We start from the raw sequence: 19687 nt of genomic DNA, 5'->3' as shown, positions 1-19687 counted from the left end.
CCAAAAGACATTCTGGTTGCTGAACAAGGTGAAGCGGAACGCCCGTATTGTGCTCTCCTTCATGCAGAAGGCACGCACGACTTTGTCCAACCCCATGTGATGGCCAACCGCGCATCCTTCATTGTCTTCATGACCCATGTGGGCATCTAGATAGTCACCGTGTTATGGTAGAAATACTTTAACCTTTGCATGCCCACCAATCATGTAATTTGAGAGGTAATCTTGAGTAAACTGATTCAAGAACCAATGCAAAGGAAAAAAGACTCAATCATTGTCATCTAAGACAACTCATTATGGGCAGTAAAAAGAAGGCTATAGAGTTCTTACTTACCACGTTGCAGTTCACTGTTATGTTGCATAAGTTGTAAACAAATAGTTCGATTGACATCTTTTGACCCATTCTAATAACAATCTTTATCAGTTTCCTCTCTTGAAGCTGGTTCACGAATACCTCATTGCCCCATACGCAGAAAGGGTCGAAGCACGGATCTTTACCAATGACGTGTACCTAAAAGCAACAAGTTAACATTAGAAGCTAAACATCAATTGCAATATTATGTACTACAACACTACCTCCATCCCATTATATAAGATCTTAAAGCATCCAATATATTCACGGCGTGGATGAATAAACATCTTATATTATGGATGAGGGGAATCGGTAGAGGAGGTCGAGAAGAAGCCTGACAGGTGAGCTGCGACAGGGCGGCGCCGGAGCTGGCCAGAATCAATCGGCAGGAGAAAGGGGATCGGGCAGTTGGGAACTTTCATGTGGCGGTTGCGTTGGTGTGCGGCTGCTGCGTTTACATCTACAGATGGAGGTGATGTATATTTGCATCTCCACGTGTTATATTTTACAACACGAGCAACGGGTGATATAAAAATTTATACATCTGCATCATGGTGATGTAAACACTAAAAAGTGGTTATATATATATATATATATATATATATATATATATATATATATATATATATATAAGGTTATATATACACACACACACACATGATCTATTGGAGATGCTCTAAATTTTATAAATAGGCAATCAGTGCATGATCATTTTCACATCACACAGACAGTGAGACACACACGTGGTTCTTCCCTCAACATCTGGAATAGGAGAAAGCAATCACCTCCCTTCTTGGATGGTGCTGATAGTCATGTCGTTGGTGCTGCACGATCCGGTAAAGTGTGTCGACCGTGTCCCCGACCTACCCACTCGGTCCTCTTCGTCGTCGCTGGTGACTCTGAGGTGGAAATGCGGCGGCCACCTCGGTTCCGGCAAGGGCACCTCGTCGTGGCCCAGCATCGCCGTCACGTCCGACATCGTCGGCCGATCCATGGCGTTGTCCTGCACGCAAAGCAGCGCCACCTTGACGCACCGCATCATGTCTGCCACCTGCTCGTTGCACTGGCCCAGCGACGGGTCTACCAGCTCCAACGCTCTCCCATCCCTCCACAGCTGCCATGCCTGTCGTCCAAAAATCGTACGGCACATTAACTAATGAGGTTTTGCTTCATATGTAGTTCAAATTGGAATCTCTAAAAAGTCTTGTATTTAGGAACAGAGGGTTCCTGTCAGTGCCTTAGGTTGCTGATGCGATATTTTTGACCTTATGGTGACGGATAAGCCGCTCATTTTTGTATTTTGTCTAGGAACAAGAAGTGCTAGGATTTGGGCCGGAAATGTCTAAGTTTGTCAGAAGTGTGTGCCCCCATATATATTCTTGTTAACTCATGAAACTAAAAAATTCAGCAGAAGCTTACGTAGCTGAGGAGGTTGACAAATTCTCCGTAGTGTTGGCCGTGACCGCTGCTGTTCCTCTTGCCGCTCACTATCTCCAGCAGCAACACACCAAAGCTGAAGACGTCAGACTTGACCGAGAAGAGGCCCTCCGAAGCATACTCAGGTGCCATATAACCGCTACATAGAGCACAGCACAGAACGTGGAGCGGCAGGTGTGGTGAGCAATCTTCAAATCATTCAAAAAGATTCAAAAAAGGGATAAAAATGCTTCTCTTAATTACTAGGTGCCGACGACCCTGTTGGTGTTGACCTCCATCACATTTGAGCCAAAGATCCTGGCCATGCCAAAGTCGGAGATCTTGGGGTTGAGATCTTTGTCCAGCAATATGTTGCTGGCCTTCATGTCCCGGTGAATGATGCGCACCCGTGAGTGCTTGTGCAGGTATAGGAGCCCCTGCGCGATCCCTTCGATTATGTGTTGCCGTTTTTTCCAGTCCAACAAGGGCCCTCTCTCTTGGTCTACATTGCACAAAGTGGTTAGCATATCAGGAATTACATTCAAGGGAAGAACTGAAGATGGTCTTAAGAAAAGTTCTTGCACGTAGTTAGTAATGTACCGAAGATCCATCGCAAAAAAAAAAAGTAATGTACCGAAGATAAAGAAGTCTAGGCTTCCGTTGGGCATGTACTCGTACACCAGCATCTTCTCCTCCTCCTGCAGGCAGCAACCCACGAGCTTGACGAGGTTCGTGTGCTGCAGCTTGGCAATGAGCTGGATCTCGTTCTTGAACTCAACAAGCCCCTGCCCAGACTGCGCCGCGAGCCTCTTCACCGCCACCTCGGTTCCATCACAAAACATTCCCTGAAAAGAAACACAATGGTACCAAAAAGATTAGCATTCGATCGATTGATTGGACACATTACATGGTAAATGGCGCATCCACTTGCCTTGTACACCGGACCGAAGCCGCCTTGTCCGAGCTTGTTCTCTTCGGAGAAATAGTCCGTGGCAGCAGCGAGCTCAGGGAAGTCGTACAAGGTGAATTCTGAGCTGCTCTCTTCGATCTTCCATAGCTTCAGTGCCTCCTCTGTCTTGGAGTTGTTCCTCTTATGTGCTTGTTCTAATTTTGACTTTCCTGAATTGGATATTAATTGCAGGTGATGAGTTAAATGGTGTCGAGAAAAAGCACGAAATTTTCTTGCAATGTGTTGTCTTCTCCTTACCAGCTCCTTTTCTTAGCCTTCTCATGAGTAGAAGGCAGCAAACCAATACAGAACAGAATACCGTAATGGACACGCATAGAAGAATTATTAGGGTCTTTCTGTGCTTGCTTCCTGCGTGATACAGAACAAAATAATTCAACAAATTTCGTCGAATAGTTCAACAAATTGCAAAGGAGGTACACAAAATAATTCAACTAGAAAACCTAAAATAATTCAACAAATTGAAAAGGAGGTACACAGTACACTCTCCCTTACCATTGCTTTCTGTTGGTGAAGATGAGCCACCCTGTAAGCCAATCCTGACGTCGGCCATGCCGTCGTAGAACTGGTAGCTTTCATAGCGAATATTACACCGGATGCCGATGATGCGGCCGCCCTCACGGCCATCGTACCACTGGCGCGTCTGCTCCTGGAGGCCCTGGAAGCAGTGCCAGCACTGCCCCGGGGAGAGGTCCGGCGTGCACTGCGCCAGGCCGTACACCGTCGGCAGCTGCGGGTTGACGTACATAACGGCGCTGGCAAACCGGCGCACCGTGGAATTGTACGAGCCGTACATCGCCATCTCCCCGAATAGAGTGCCAACCAGGGACAGGAAGAAGCTCCGGGACGTCGCGTTCCCGCTGTCCCACGCAGCAAACGTCGACCTGTTCACGTCCATGGCGTTTATGACCGGGCTGTTATCTTCCGGCCGCCCCAGGAAGTCCTCGCCCGAGTAGCGGAGGGTGCAGAGGTCGTGGTAGAACGTCGCATCCCTCTCGCCGGCGCAGAGCGCCCGCAGCTGCTGGAACGCGTTGTCGAGGCAGCCGGAGCATGTGCTGGCGTCCGTGATGTCACCGCGGCAGAGCGCGAGGGCGAAGACTTTATCCGAGGAGGTGCCGATGGCCGCCGAGGCGTAGAGGGATGGAGAGGTGGAGCCGTTGATGGGGAGCTCGGCGGTGAGGCGCGCGACGTTAGCCCCGAAGGCGTCGCTCGCCGTGTAGTTGCCGGTGGTGACATTGCACGAGTACTCCGAGTAGGCGGCGGCGACGGCGCGCGGCTCTACGAAGAGGAGAAGGAGGAGGCAGGGCATGACGCCAACCATGCCGGCCTCTTTCATTGTGATGAAAAAGGAGAATAATGGCACTTCCCCTTAACTTGTTCTTCTCGTTTTAAAATTTATAAATGCGTCGGCAAAGTCGAAGGCAGATGGTGGTTGGTTGCTGTCATTTGTGCTTTCCGATTTTTCTGCGACGGTTCGTTCAGTCAAAGGCCACAAGCAGGAATTTGATTACCTAGATACCCACTAAAGCATAGCAGACATACATGACAATTGACGAGTATTCGCGAACCAACATGTGGTTGCATGATTTTAGAGGGACAGTGGTGTCTCGATTTCATTAGGGTTTAAGTCCTGGTGCTCGCATTAATTTTGGATTTATTTCAATATTTCCGCCGATGCGCTTTTAGTGGGAGGTAATGTTTCCGTCGACGACGAGGCGCCTAGGAGGACTTCGTAAATCTTAAGATAATATGCCGGCTCAGTTTTTTGAAGGTGCTCCAAAAGATAGGGTGTGCGTGTGTGCGTTCATAAGAATGAGTGTAAGCAAGTATGTACGAGCGCTTGCGTCTGTACTGTGTTCAAAAATATTGACAAGCATTCATTTTACCGAATTTTTGTCCAAAAGAACCATCTGCCGAGTCAAATTGACGAAAAAGACCATCTCTGAAAATAATTGACAGAAAGGACCAGCTGTGCCGTGGCGGCAGGGGCGCCAGCCGACACGTGGCCCCTGCCGCCACGCGTGGTGGCGGCCGGACCTGCCGCCATGACAGCAGGCGGCAACGCTGGAATTACCAGCTGCCAGGCGAGTCCAGCTGCTGCAACGGAGTTTGGATGGGCTGGTGGGCCCTGCCGCCACACCCTGCGGCGGCATGTCTCGAGCAGTAGCAACTCGTGTCTCCCGTTCTGCTCTGTGTTCTTCCAGTGTTGTTAGCAAGTGTGAAATAGGCATGTTTGACTGAGATTTGAATCAATTTGAAGGCGGATTTTGAAGATATTGCAGTTGAAGAAAAGATAGATCAAGATAAGATGTATCCGTTTTTGTATCTTTTGCTCACATCCATGGTGGTTTTGCACTGTATGATTAGTCTCTAACTTTATATTCGCTGTTGTATTTGGCATTTGATAATAATTTTGGGAGTGGTTTGGAGCATTTAGAAAGTACAAAACGACCGTGCATGTAAGCACAAAACATAAAAATGGATAGATCTTAACTTGATCTATCTTCTCTTCAACTGCAACATCTTTAAAATCGGCCTTCAAATTGATTTAAATCTCAGTCAAATGTGCCTATTTTCACACCTGCTAACATCGAGTAGAACAGAGAGCAAGCAGTGCTGCTGCTGGAGACCGGCCTGTGGCGGCAGGGCCTACCAGCCCATCCAAATTCCGTCGCAGCAGCTGGCCTCGCCTGTTATTTGGTAATTCGAGCGCTGCCACCTGCTGTCGTGGCGGCAGACACTGCCGCCTCCGGGCGTGGCGGCAGGTGCCACGTGTCGGCTGGCGCGCCTGCCGCCACGCCCCAGCTGGTCTCTTTTGTCCATTCTTTTCAAAGATGGTCTTTCTCGTCAATTCGACTCGGCAGGTGGTCCTTTTGAACAAAAAATCCATTTTACCTTGCACGTGTAAACACGGACGACCCCGCTACGACCTGGAACAACCATGCTGAGTTGAAAGCCAATTTTTAATATTTTTTTGTATGATAATATGTGGCTCATTTATGTATATCATAAGGATCATACTACAAGCCGTACGCACTGACCTGAGAAAACTGAAAAGATAGTAAAACACTAGTTTTTACACAAAGGAACACTGGCCAAGAAGTGAAATTATAATCAAGACCAAAGAATCATATGTGCTTAATACCAACGCATGTCACCTTCCTCTGACACCACCATAGCAGCCACCAAAGGAACAAATGACGGATCACCTTTATACCCAAGCTCGACGCGGCCCAATCGCCGACATGAAACTTTGCAGACCTTCAAGGTTGCTCACCACAGGTAAAACCATTGATGTTGAACGAATCAGACCGGGGCAACACCCCAGACACGCCATCGAACTCCTGTTTTTGGTGACTAAGACCTCGGATGAGGAAACCATGCCTGCCATCCACGAACTACGAACCCAGCACAAGATCCACCATCTTCCAGATGCAGTCGATGCAGACCACAATCTACATCCGCTCCTGGACTACCTCCCAAGCTCTGCGTCTGCATTGGAGCGAACGCCGTCGCAATGGCGAAGTCCAAGGACATAGGTCCACCACGAGGATGCCGCCTCCACTACGACATCCTTCTTGAATAGATGGACTTCCAAATCTGTCCCAGACCATAGGACCGATCACCTGGTCGGAGAAGAATCTGAAGAATCTTTATTCATTGTCGTCATCACCGTTGCCGAGGCCAACACGATGAACAACCTAAAAACCTTAACTTCGAGAGTCTAAATAACGATCCACACGCGTGTATCTGGCGACCCTCCTCAGCACCGACGACCTTCTATATCTGGCGACCCCCCTCAGCACCGACGACCAAGGTCGTCGGCGGAGGAGAGCCAACGGAGGACGGCGTTGGAAGGCTGGACTCTCCTGGCGGCGCTAGGGTTCCAGTCTGCACGTGTCAAGAGGAAAAAGAACGATTTGATTACCTCTTCGTGGTCCTATGGATAAAGGTTTAAATTTTGATGTTGAACGAAAAATGATTTTTTTTTTGTCTCAGTGTGTCAAACAATCGTGTGGCTGGTTGATGTTCAGCAAATACTTTATCTGTAAACAAATATAAGAGCGTTTAGCTCACTAAAATAGAGATCTATATGCTTTTATATTTCTTTATGGAGGGAGTACAGTCCAAAGGTTACTGTCGGGCTTGGATGGATGCATCAAACTAATTATACGAAAAGGCTAAAAATGTGACATCAGATTTTTAGAATTTTGCGAGCGAACGCTTCATCTGCTGCTCATTTTGAGGTAAAAGAATCTTGTAGCATGGGGACCAGACACGTAAGCGCTTGAAACCGTTGGATAAGAAAACAGTCGGCGCAAACGCTCCCTTTCCCAGCCGTCATTTTTCCAGCAGATTTTGTCAAAATTGCCATGGATCCCTTAAATTTAGCCATGCCATCAAGTTTGCATGTCTCCAATTTTTGTCAACATGTCCATAGAATACTCAGTGCCTGCCATGGTTGACGGTCTGCTCGGTTGGTTGGTCTACACCGCGGTGCACGTCCAAGATCCATCCACATGCCCACCTGGACTCGATGGTTGAATGTATGGTCGAGCAAGACTCTTATCATGCCAGGCTACTGTGCGCACGACCACTCAAACCGGCCGGTCACCCTACGTCGGGAACGCACTCATCCTCGATCCACATGCCGACCTCGATCGTTGAGGAGGTGTGTGGAAGTATGGTCGAGTCACAGTCATGGTGCACTCTGTGTGCGCACTGCATGCGGTCTACAGAATTTGCGTCTATTTGTTCCGACGCACCACTCTTATCAACGACGACGAACCCGGCCTAGACAGCTCGGCGATGGCGCACCGTCCGCCGCCGTGGACGGAGACATGGGCCTCGGCGCCTTGTTTTTTCCTCGTCAACGTCAACGACGACGGCTTGTTTTTTCCTCGCCGACGTCAACGACGACGACGCGTAGCTACCACTATCTTGATGAACTCTTCTCCCCCATGGAAATTCCTGCCTCCTCCCAAAAAGTTCCATGGCGAGTGGTTGGTATGTCGCCTCGGTTGGGTGGGCTGGTTGCTGTCGCACGCCCATCGTCGTCTTTTTCCTGCCGTCCAAGATCCTCTCTTACCTCGGCTTCGAAGCCTTCCCTCAAGTTAGAGCATCTCCAACGGCCGCTGAACGCGCCGCGCGCTAAAAAATACTTTGCAGCGCGCCCATCGCCTGAAAAAGTGTGATGGACAGCGCTGGCTCTAGCAGGCGCGCTAAAATTAGCGTGTGCGCAGCTCCAGCAGACGCGCTAAAATGCAGGGCACGTGCTATCGCACGAAACATTGCATACATATTTTTTAAATAAAAATGATACATATTTCATAGATAATAAAAACCATACATAGATAATTTACATAGTTCATAGCATAGATCGATAAACAATACATAGATAGATAAAACTACAGTGCAACTAGATGAACTATGGTGCAACTACACCCTACTCCGAGTCGTCCTCATCCTCATCCGGACTGGTGTTGTCTGAAGTATCGATCCATATGTCCTCCCAACGAGGATCATTATCCCCAAAGATCGACACCCCACCCGCCTCAACGGTATCGCACTGCGATATCGCCAGGGCCTTCCGCCGACGCCTCTCCAACCGCTCCACGCGGCGCTTTGCCGTCCTTTCCGCCCAGAAGGCGTTCTCCGCCGCGACGTCCTCTGGATGGCGCCGGCGCCACTCCGCCATGGCTCGCTCGTCCTCCTCAGGGACGAGGAGTCGGCGCTGCCGCCGACAGTGCTCCGCACGGTCCTGGTCCGTGATAAGACGAGGCAGAGGGGCGGCGTTCTGCGTCTGCTCACGCGTGAAGACGTCGTGGAAGTTCATCTGCGCTGGCGGCCTCTCTAGGCGCCACGCCGCCGCGTCATACGCGCGGGCGGCCTCATGCGCGGTCCCGAACGTGCCGAGGCCGAGCCGGACATCGCCGGACCGGATCTCGGCGTAGTAGGTGTCGGCCGGGCGCTCGCGAATGCCGCGGTAGCCGACGATCCAATGCGGCGCGGCGGCATGGTGGCGCAGTGGTGGCGGGGGCGAGGAAGCGGCGAGAGCGGCAGAGTGTGAGCGACAGAGTAGGGAGGAGAGCACGTGTGGCAGTGTGGAGGCCGCGTGGCGAGCGCGGCAATTTATAGGCGCGCTCAAAGTGGTGCGCTAAATCTTGCGCGCGCTGCCGCCTTTTCCCGCGTGCGCGCAATCGTTTCCCGCGCGCGCTAGTTTCCCTGCGCCGTTGGAGCGCGCCAAAACGTCCCGCGCGCTACAGTGAAAGTTTACCCCGCGCGCGTGTCTTTTGGCGCCGATGTTGGAGATGCTCTTAGATCATCATAGACGTTCAACCTAACGATGATAAGCTACCTTGAAGGATGGCGCCCTCGCGCCATGATGGCGCCATCACCTACACCGGCACCATGGTGCGTGGGAGCACGACGCTGATGCCCGACGGCCTGTTCAGGAGCGCAGTGGTCGCGCCTAGGCTGCTACTGCTGCCCGCCGATGCGGATCACCGCAAGTACCTCGTGGCGGCGCCGGATGGCCGGCTGATTTTATGAAATAAGAATATTCGGACATATAATATGAGAGCTGGAACTAAAAATACATATGGTTTATTGTATTTTTTTAATGTTTATAAGATATATCATGCATGTTTACATGTTGAGATGGACTTTTTTTATGACTAATTGAATGATGAGGTTGGCCTTTTCTAATAGATGTTGCTTGATGAGGTGTCATGCTTGCATGTTAAGAGAAATTAGTTAATTGGGGCTAGTTATTTAGATACAGAAGATTCTAATCCTACAAAATTCCTATGATTTTTTTTTGTATCAAAGAGGCCCTCAAAGTGTGCACTTGGATATGACGGTTCTAACAATAAACACGAGTTAGAGGGCATTGGATGGAGAATACTTCCTAAACTGAAGGTTCTCCTTTGACCGCCAAAACCCCCGGACGCATGTTAAGCATGGACCTTCAAGCATCACATTGGAAATTTTTCACTTCACAGAGAATTGTGGCTTGTAGGAGTTAAAACAAAAGAAGACCGAGATTTTGCCAACTCTTCGGTTGAGTTGCATGTATTTACCGGTCTATTTGAAACAATGCTTTGCATTCTGATGCTTTTGCTTGTCCTAGGTACTAGTTGAGTAGTTCCTGACACACACGAAGGTGACTGGTCTTGTAGACCCTGAGCTCATGCGAACCATCCCTAGACATGCATGGAGTTCGGCCACCTCTAGAAACGGCGAGCCATCGTCTCCCCCTTCTGCAAGCGACACAAAATACACCTGGTTCCTTATACGCCGGATGTGAAGCTCATATCCCTTAGCGAGCATCTTCTTCACCAGGCGCTAGTTGTGCACTTTAACCTCGTAGATCATGGCATCTAGGATGGTATGGAGCGACCAATGATCAGAGGGAGCGGTGCCGACCACACGCGACATTTCCGTAGTGATGTGCTTTTGGTTGAATGTGTGCATGATGTTTTTCTTTTCTTATATGTAATATGATGGTTTGCTTTTGATTGAACTTGTTCAGTTCATGCATTTGAAATCTATGATATCTTCAAATTTGAATTTAACACTTAAAAATGTGGTTCAAAATATTTTTGAAGTGTGTGATGTTGAACAGTGAGAAATTCAACTTATATCTACGCCAAACTACGGATAAATTAGAGTGCATAACTGTATATGCACGAACATAAGAGAAAAATGTGTGAGTGAAACATATGAAGGCTGTAGCTAAGAGTTTGCATGGAGGCCCCGCAGGCTTATAAAAAATTATGCAGCGCCTAAACCCTAAACCTAACCAAACTGCTCCATCTCCCAGATCGATTCTTCCAATGCGGCCAACTCCAACGGCGGAGGCCAACTCCAATGCGGCCAACTCCAAGCCCGCCTGAGCCTCCTCGAACGCCTCGCCTTCGATGCCGCCTTCGGCAAGTCGGGGTCGCCATGGCTCGTCCTGCCCGGCAACTCCCCGGAGACCACCACGCTCTTCTCGCTTACCGAGTGCCGCTCCGCAGTCGTGTGCGCCGTGGACCCCGACCCCGTCGTTCTGGGATCCTCCTCCTTCCATGGGTGGCTCATCACCGCGGACGATCGGGCCCGGCTCCGCCTCGTCAACCCGGTCACCGGCGAGCGGCGCGTGCTTCCGGCCATCGACACCATCCCCTGCGTCAACGCCCGAACTCAACCTGGGGGCTCCATCTTCTCGCTCGACCTGAAGCGGTTCATCAGGGCTCCCCCGCCGTACCCGGACGGAACCGTATCGTTGACCCCCCAAAGGATGCGCCACCGCTTCTACCGCAAGGTCCTCTCCGAGTCCTCCAGCATCGCCATGCTGATCACCGATCCACGCTACGGCGCCGTGGCCTTTGCGACGGGGGAGGGCAATGTTGGGACAAACCCGGTACCAGCTCTCTTTCTCTCACTCGCACAAATGAAGGTGGAAGATGGAGCACACATTTTTTCCGGTGCACAAACGCCTCCGCCGCACGAACGGCGCCTCGGCCGCACGAACTGCCACACTTTACTAGGCACATACCCGGGCGCGGCATCACACCGCAGCCTACCCAGAGGAGCTCTCTCACAGCCGACCGGGCGCATACCACGGTCCCGGCGGAGACTACCTCTTCTCTAGCTCCTAGGCTCGGCTCATACCGGCGCTCTACATCAATACACAGTGGGGTTTTTTATACCCGGCTGCACACACACGCACACCACTACTGCTCATCTCGCCCAGCTGCGCGTGCGATCTGCACGCCACACTGTCCGCGTTCAAACGCATGCCACGGCCTGCTCGGATCGCCCCGGCTCCTTTGCAACCAACGCCAACTACCTGCATTAACGCTTCGGGGGTGGGTGCTCTGGCGATAGCCATGGCGACCCGTTGACCGAGGGAGATCGCCATGGCGGCGCCGGCGCCGGGCCAGGTGCAGGGCAAGGCGGAGGGAGGAGTGAGAGGGGGGTGGGTGGCCTCTCCAGCGAGGAGTGGAGCACCTTCAAACAGTGGGGGAGAGATATACTACGGCAAGCGACAGATCAGAAAGGCTGCTTGCGAAGATTACAGGAGAAGGTCGATGCTTTCCTCAAGATGAATCCGTCTGTGGCGAAATCAAAGGGAGATGGAGGACAGTCTACCCCCGGGCATGCTGGGGTAGAGATCTTGCCACCTGATATGGCGAGATTGGATCAAATCAAGGAACCGATGGCTTCCAGTCGTGAGGCCGACATGGACTTGGACGGTGGCGCCATGGGCCTCTCGGATTTCGTTTTTTGATTTTTACCGGGCCTGGACGAAATGGGCGAAATTCGGATTTTTCGGATTTTTTCGGAAAATCTCGGACGAAAATCATAAAACAAAATTTGAATTTTGGGACGAAAAATGAACGAAAAATGGGCGAAATTCACCTAAAATTTTGAAATACAACAGAACAACAGATGAGTATTCAGAACATTTAGCAAAATATGCATGTAAAAATCAAACAGATGAATCTATTCATCAAATCACTACGTATCAGACTGAACATCAACACTCCAGTTGCAACCATTCAGACAATAGCATAGTGGATCAATTCGGAGAGCAGCAACCACTAGAAAAGCACATGATAGTCCAGATTAACATGTGACTTGATAGTTCAGATACTAAGAGTAACATGCGACTTAATAGTTCTACCAAGAGTTGAAACGAACACCCATAAGGTTTAGAATTACAGTCCACAATGAATTTAACACGGCATTCGAAGTTCAATTATGCCGACCCCAAAATACAAACAGAAAGTTCAATTCAGACTTCATGTTCTTCAACTCTTCAGTCTTGCACCAAAAGTATTGAATCGAACAGAGACCTTCACTTCGGACTTCCTGTTCATCCACCCGTTAGTCTTCATCAACCAAAAGCTCTTTTGCTCCCATGCCGCTTAACCTTGCAATTAAAGCATTGTGAATTATATAAACATTACAAGTAGATGGCAGAAACAACAACTCAATGATGGCAACCGCAATTGGAACAACATATAAAATCATATGGGCAGAAACAATGTGAATTATATAAATATTACAAGTAGATGGCAGAAACAACTCATAGATGACAACCCAAATTAAAACAACATATAAATTCAGATGGACTAAAGCATTGTGAATTATATAAACATTACAAGTAGATGGCAGCAATAACTCATCGATGGCAGCCCCAATTGAAACACCATATAGAATCATATGGACTAACGCATTGTGAATTATATAAACATCAAGTAGATGGCAGAAACAACACTTAATAGATGGCAACCCCAATTGAAACAACATATAAAATCATATGGACTAAAGCAAACACCACATGTTTATGATAGAATATAAGAAAGTGCATAAATGGGAAATTATTGATGTCATCACAAGGAACTTACTTGTCAATTGTAAAGGCTGGTGACCTCCTTGACCTTCTTGGCTTGCCTAACCCGTTCAGATCTACGGTTCACCAAACTACCATCACTTGTTACCTCAACATTGTTTCCAACTTGGCTTGTTAAATCCTTTTCAATGTGCATTGGCGAATCTCCTCCATCAGATTGACTTGCACCATCATCATGGCTATCATCATCATCATCAATTTCCAGGTCCAGCTCCTCATTTTCTTCATCATCATCCTCACTATCATGGTAGTCATCCACTTCTTCCTCTACCCTCTTTCTTTTCCTGCCATTGTCCTTCCTTGCAAGACGAGAAACTTTCCTACTTGAGTTAAGCAAACGTATTTTCTCAAACACGGCGCTAGCAGCATCAACTCCATCCAAGATTGCATGCTCCTCATCCTCATTCAACCATTCCATCATAGGATTTGTTGCATCAAACATGGTTGTATCCATCATCATTGCACATGCATCAACTTCCTTCTGCTTATCATTCTATCTCACCGGGTCTTGTTCTTCTTCAGCACGTATCTTCAAAATATGAAAACAAAATCAGTCAATGACAACGAAGTACAAGGAATAAAATGGATAAAGTCGCTATGTATAAAACAATGCTTATTACACAGCAGCCTTTACTCTAAATATTGCTAAGTAAACAACTAAACATCAACATTTACTTTAAATAACAACCTAGTAAAAGCCTTTAATAAATAGTATCATTTACTTAGTAAACAACATCCTTTATTTCAAAGAATGCTTAGTAAACAACAGTATGCAGGTGAATCATGTCATATGGGTGAATAATGGCATATGGGCAAAACATATTTCATACCTTCAAGTTGTAGCGCACAGATACAAGCTTGTGCAGCTTGCCATATAGAAGACGGTTTCTTTGCTTCGTGTGGACCAAAGCAAAAGCGCTCCAATTCCTCTCACAGCCACTTGACGAAACGCATTGTGATACAATCCTCAAGGCACACTTCTGCAGATTAGGAACTTCCCCTCCAAATTGGAACCACCACTCAGCTGCCAAGTTAAAACAAAATTAACATAGTGAGATGAACTGAGTTGCAAAACTAGGGTAATAGAGAATATTACAAGTGGGGTATTGGAACTTACTTGGTGACATTTTCTCTGCAGAGGAACGTGCCAACCTTGAGCCAAACCTCCCACGACATTCCCTGTAAGTGCCGACTTCATCAATGGCCAAATCAGGTAAAAGCTAACAAACAGAATTAGAACCATTTTAACTTTAAACATAATTAATATATTTTTTATTTAAATGTTTCCTAAAGTATCACAATATCCATACAAAAAGTTAAGCAAATTAAGAAAATGCAGATCATGGTATTGACCTTTCCAAGCTGTCTCTCTTGGAGCTGAACCATTCCCCATCAGAATGTTATCTTCATTGTCGGGGTTGACATTTTCCCTCCTTCTGGCTTCATTGATGCTCACCCTACTAGCATAAGGTGCACTTCCATCACCTATAAATTCAAGCATGAGAAGCAAGCATGCGATAAAGATCAACTTTATTTGCAAAAAATGGCAATCTTTTTTAACAATGGCATGCAACCAAAGTTGAGAACATATTATCATGTGTGGAAGATGGCATTATCTAGCATGTTCAGAATCCGGATCAGCATTTGTAAATTTACCACTGATGGTAAAAGGGCTTGCTGTGTTTTGCAGAGATAAATGTTTGTACACATTGTTTGCGTCCTCATGTATGTCAGCACTTGAACAAAGAGTGAATCACAGAAAGACAACCTTGATACAATACAAAAAAACTGTGGATTTATGGACCAGTTAGTGCTGTTGAAATTTTATTGGGATTTTTTTCTTCATCAAGTAATGTTGCAGGGTTGACGACAGCAGGAAAAATCAAGGGAGATAGCACAAGATAGTAGAAATAATGCTACTGAACAAGCTAGTAAAAGATCCTTCCTAGGTGCCTACGTGTGCTATCATCAACACTTGCTAAATAAGCATGCACGTACAGCTAACTACAGATCATGGCAAGGTGAGCTATCATGCACAATTGTGCTCCTGTATCAAGCAAGTGTGCATGCTGAACCTAGCTACAGATCTTCAAAAATGAAAAGCTAGCTACAGATCTTGCAAGATGAGCCAGCATACGTGCATGTACAAGATTAGAGGAACATAGTTACAGTACGTAAGTACCATGTCCAGCTTGCCGGAAACCAGCGTGTGCGTCCGGCGCCGGGGCACTGCCCAAGCCCGACTGGATGCGCCGCATGCTGCTGCTCCCGTGGAGCCGTTCAACGCCCGAGCCCACCTGCCCCGACATGGAAGTTGTGCGGCCGTGCTCCATGGCACTGCCACCACCATCCATGGACGGGAAAGAAACTGGGAGGGAGGAGATTGGGAGGGAGGGAGATGAGGGAGGAGATTGGGAGGGAGGGAGACGAGCTGGATGGGAGGAGGCGGCGCTGCACCGCGCCCCCGCCTCACTCGCTAGGGTTTCGTTGCTCACAGCCGCCGCTCAGTCGGATGGAGACGGGAAAAGTGAATTTTAGGGTTAGGAGGAGATGAATTCGTGCTTTTATACCACAGGGGGGTTTGTGTGGGCTGTAGTAGACCATGGGCTGGGCTGTGAGTTTAAAAGTGGCCGGAATTTTTGGGCCGGTACACCCTATTACCGGGCCCTAACGAGATGGCCGAAAATGGCTGGAATTTCGGTTTTCTCGGACGAAATCCAAAACTTTGGGCTCGGGAGCCAAGCCGGGCGCCCCGGTGGCTGGTTCGGAAGGCGACGTGGTCGCCGTTGGCGCGGCCTTCTCAGCCCCTGCAGCTACTGAAGTGGAGGCCGGGAGAGGAACAACTCTCCGAGGCTGGAGAAGGGGAAGGCCACTGTTGGTGGTCCGACAGGGCTGGCGATCACCAACACCCCTAAAGCTGCTTTTGGCTTCATGGCTACGGCGGCGCCTCCCCAACTCCGTAGAAACGGAAAGAGCAAGGAGGCCTCGAGCTCGGGGTCTCTAAACAAGCCGATCGTCATCAACCTGGAGGCAACTATGCGGACGGTGGCGGGAAAGCTGGTGGTCGACCGAGTGCTCTCGCCGTACCCGGTTGATCCCAAGATGGTCATCAACGAGCTTAGAGGCCCGTGGAGGCTGCGGGGTGATGCTGTGGCCCAGCGCGTCACCAGCGAAGACCGCCGCTTCATCATCACCTTCAAGGAGGAGGGGGACCGGACTCATGTGTTGCAAGCTGGGCCATGGCATTTCAGAGATAATGATGTGCTGCTTGCGGCTTTTGACGGGAGGGGCAACCCAGCAGATGTACCCCTCAACTCCATCAAATATGGGTACAAATCTGGGGCCTTCCGGTGCCGCTCAAGACGGTGGAGATGGGCTACTTGGTGGGTGACAAGCTCGGCAAAGCTGTCGCAGTTTCCCACAAGGACAAGATGATCGTCGACGAGCACCTTCGTGTTCGGATTGAGCATGGCGTGGATGAGCCTCTGAAAAAGTTCATCGACACCATCGAAACAACCTTGGATGGCAACAAAACTGAGGTCCTATATGATGTAAAGTATGAAAAATTACCTAAGTTTTGCTTTTGTTGTGGCATGTTGGGGCATACCACGGCAAGTTTCTGCAGCATACCCAAAGAGCTCCGGCAGCCTACTTTCTCCATCGACATCAAGGCGTCGGCGCTCTGGAAAAGGCCACAGGCGGTGACTGGTCCGGAGCGACGTGGAGGACGGCCGCTCTCCATGGTGGCCCAAGAGAGTGAGTCCCGGGAGCCAGTCAAGCTGCTAGAGAAGGTCGTCACGGCTGTGTCAACTGTTGTGCAGAATCTGATGGTGGAGGCTTTTCCGCTGCTGCGAGGTAATCCGGTTCATGGCGGACTGGAGGACAACCACGAGTTGGGGTCAAGGGTTGCCCAGGTGGGGTGCCCTTCGTTGACTGACCCCAATAAGGGACGCGACCAAGGCATCGATGGCGCCATTCAGGTGCTGTCCAAGGAGTTGGCTGCTCATAACAGCCAGCTTGCTCTGCTGGTGGTCGACGCGGAGGCGCAACCTGCTGCTGGTGCCGCGGATGGGACGGAAGATACTCCCTCTGATCATGTTGCACATGATGGAGGGCCGGCTGCTACTATTGGCAGCCAACTTGGGCCTGATGCTGCTTCCCCGCTCCTGGATGGGGCGAATGGAGCCAGTGTGAAGCCTGGAGCTGATGCTCGGCCTTGCACTAAGATGGACAAGGCTGCTGGGGGTGGCCATCATAGCCTGGCTGCCCCTGGTGGATCGACAAACTTGGCGCGGTGGAGAAGATTGCATAGGGAGGATTAAGAGGAACGAGATGTCGTCCACGCGGCTTGCGCGACGCATGTCCAGTTTGGGGTTCCTACACCCCCGAACAGTGGCAGCGACCTCTCCAGTGGCAAGGCGGCTTTTGCCCAAATTCTCGTGAGCTCGACGGGCAACAAGAGACGCATGTCTAACGGCCAGGGCCTTGTGGTTAGTTTTAAAAGTACTAGTTCTGAGAGTATAGAGTCCAGGGGTGTCAATGTAGTGCCTCCTGCATGAAAAAAAGTGTGTGGTGAGAGGGTGGAAACTCTAATAGGTATAGATGGGAATATGGTGCATGTAACAAAAGAGGTAGATGAAGGAGAGGAGGTGGCTGAGGGTAGAAGGAGGGAGTAAGTGGGGGAGGGAAAAGAGGAGGAGGGCCTGCTAAGGATGCTACCGACTTAGGGGCTGTCGGCCAACTGACGGACGCGTGTGATGACGCCCGTCAGGAGCCATGAAAATGATCATCTGGAACTGTAGAGGGCTGGGTCGGCCTCGTACAGCTCAAGAATTAGTGTTCATCAATAAGTCTTACCGACCCAACATTATTTTCCTTTTAGAAACTAGAAAGAATAAAGATTATGTTGAGAGTTTGCGGTATCGTTTGGGTATGAAAAATGTATTTATTGTTTCGGGTAAAGGCAAAGGTGGTAGTTTAGCGATTTTTTGGGATAAGTGTTTCTCTGTGGAAATAAATAAATTTGGTGACCATTTTATTGATTTGTACATATGTAAGGGTGATGGACCAAGATGGAGATGCACATGTGTGTATGGGAAACCAAAGGCGAGCCAAAGGTACGTCATGTGGGAGCTTTTGAGACGAGTTAAATGTCTTGGTTCTGGCCCATGGTTCATGGTCGGCGATTTTAATGAAGCTATGTGGCAAAATGAGCATTTTTCTCGTAATAAAAGATCGTCTAAACTCATGGATAATTTTCGGGAGGTTCTCTCTGATTGCAATTTATTTGATCTGGATTTTCACGGAGTACCTTGGACGTATGATAACAAGCAGGAAGGTTGTCGAAATGTCAAAGCGCGTCTTGATCGGGCAGTGGCGTGCCCTCAATGGTCTGCTATGTTTCCCCAGTGCAAGGTTCAAAATGTCATTTCTTCCAGGTCAGATCATTGACCTTTGTTTATTCAGTTGTTGGGTAGTCGGCCTAACATCGCTTTTAATAAGCACTTGAGATATGAAGCTTTTTGGGAGAGGGAAAGTCTGGCCTTGGATGAACAGGTTAGGGAGTGCTGGAGCAAAAGTACGCAAGTTAGGGATTTAAAGGATGTGGCGACTAATCTTGGTAATTTAATGAAATCTTTGCACTCTTGGAGCCAAGATCATATTGGTTACCTCCCAAAAAAGTTGGAGGCTGCTCGTAAAAGATTAAATATTCTTTTCAAAAGAAGTGATAGGGCAGCCGTGATGGAGAGAATGAAAATTCTCATGGAGATGGATGAGTTGCTTATAAAGGAAGAGATCATGTGGAAGCAAAGGTCTTGCATCGAGAAAATGATCTTGGGGGACCGTAATGCAAAAAAGTTTCAGAGAAAGGCTTCTTGGAGGGCGAAGAAAAATAATATTTCTGCGGTCAAGAAGAGTGATGGGTCTATCACGGAGAACTTGGATGAAATCATAGGTATCACAAATTCTTTCTTTCAGCACCTTTATACTTGTGATACTAATGTTGACCCATCTCGTATTATTTCCATTGTGAGACCTCTCGTCACTGATGATATGAATGCGGAGCTATGTAAACCGTTTTCTGAGGAGGAGATTAGTGATGCTCTCTTCCAGATAGGTCCGTTAAAAGCCCCAGGTCCGGATGGTTTTCCTGCAAGATTTTTTCAGAGTATTTGGGGTTTAATAAAGGACATTGTAAGGGCGGTTCAGCAGTTCTTTATCTCAGGTGTTATGCCCGAAGGTGTAAATGATACTACCATTGTCCTTATTCCCAAAGTGAAGAATCCTCAGTCCATCAAGGAGTTTGGACCGATCATCTTGTGTAATGTCATTTATAAAATTATCTCCAAGTGCCTGGTAAATAGACTAAGACCTCTTTTGGAGGGTATGATCTCTCCCACTCAGAGTGCCTTTATTCCTGGAAGATTAATTTCTGATAACGCGCTTATTGCCTTCGAATGTATTCATTCGTTGAGTACATTAAAAGATAAGCGTGGAGATTTTTGTGCATATAAGTTGGATCTAGCAAAAGCGTATGATCGTGTAGATT

General features: G+C 48.6%; 2 protein-coding genes and 1 long non-coding RNA gene across 3 annotated transcripts; all 3 read right to left on the bottom strand.

Moving 5' to 3' along the window:
- Positions 1-1104: 1104 nt before the first annotated feature.
- Positions 1105-2878, bottom strand: LOC123042980 (G-type lectin S-receptor-like serine/threonine-protein kinase B120). The gene is made up of 4 exons (XM_044465312.1): positions 2400-2878; positions 2030-2267; positions 1769-1925; positions 1105-1472 (listed from the first exon to the last, which is right to left on the bottom strand). Exons 1-4 carry the CDS (start codon positions 2605-2607, stop codon positions 1131-1133), a joined length of 945 nt encoding a protein of 314 aa, XP_044321247.1. The 5' UTR covers positions 2608-2878; the 3' UTR covers positions 1105-1130.
- LOC123039758 (cysteine-rich receptor-like protein kinase 10) lies at positions 2857-4060 on the bottom strand. The gene is made up of 2 exons (XM_044462781.1): positions 3228-4060; positions 2857-3083 (listed from the first exon to the last, which is right to left on the bottom strand). Exons 1-2 carry the CDS (start codon positions 4051-4053, stop codon positions 2857-2859), a joined length of 1053 nt encoding a protein of 350 aa, XP_044318716.1. The 5' UTR covers positions 4054-4060.
- An 8378-nt stretch (positions 4061-12438) lies between these two features.
- LOC123042979 (uncharacterized) lies at positions 12439-14350 on the bottom strand. The gene is made up of 4 exons (XR_006418972.1): positions 14255-14350; positions 13968-14161; positions 13133-13666; positions 12439-12654 (listed from the first exon to the last, which is right to left on the bottom strand). It is a non-coding gene; the product is annotated as an uncharacterized lncRNA (long non-coding RNA).
- Between the last annotated feature and the right edge of the window lie 5337 nt (positions 14351-19687).

This window comes from Triticum aestivum, chromosome 2B, assembly GCF_018294505.1.
Source record: "Triticum aestivum cultivar Chinese Spring chromosome 2B, IWGSC CS RefSeq v2.1, whole genome shotgun sequence".
Taxonomy (NCBI): Eukaryota; Viridiplantae; Streptophyta; class Magnoliopsida; order Poales; family Poaceae; genus Triticum; species Triticum aestivum.
Note: the sequence above shows the minus strand (reverse complement) of the source record. Positions and strands in the feature narration are given on the sequence as shown.

Excerpts from the sequence above, each read along its gene's own strand:
- LOC123042980 (XM_044465312.1), bottom strand. The coding sequence starts at position 2,607 with ATGTTTTGTGATGGAACCGAGGTGGCGGTGAAGAGGCTCGCGGCGCAG. Across the intron at positions 1,926-2,029 it reads AACAGGGTCGTCGGCACCTA|CGGTTATATGGCACCTGAGT; the intron begins GTAATTAAGAGA and ends TGCTCTATGTAG. Across the intron at positions 1,473-1,768 it reads TTGTCAACCTCCTCAGCTAC|GCATGGCAGCTGTGGAGGGA; the intron begins GTAAGCTTCTGC and ends TTTGGACGACAG.
- LOC123039758 (XM_044462781.1), bottom strand. The coding sequence starts at position 4,053 with ATGGTTGGCGTCATGCCCTGCCTCCTCCTTCTCCTCTTCGTAGAGCCG. Across the intron at positions 3,084-3,227 it reads TTCACCAACAGAAAGCAATG|GAAGCAAGCACAGAAAGACC; the intron begins GTAAGGGAGAGT and ends TGTATCACGCAG.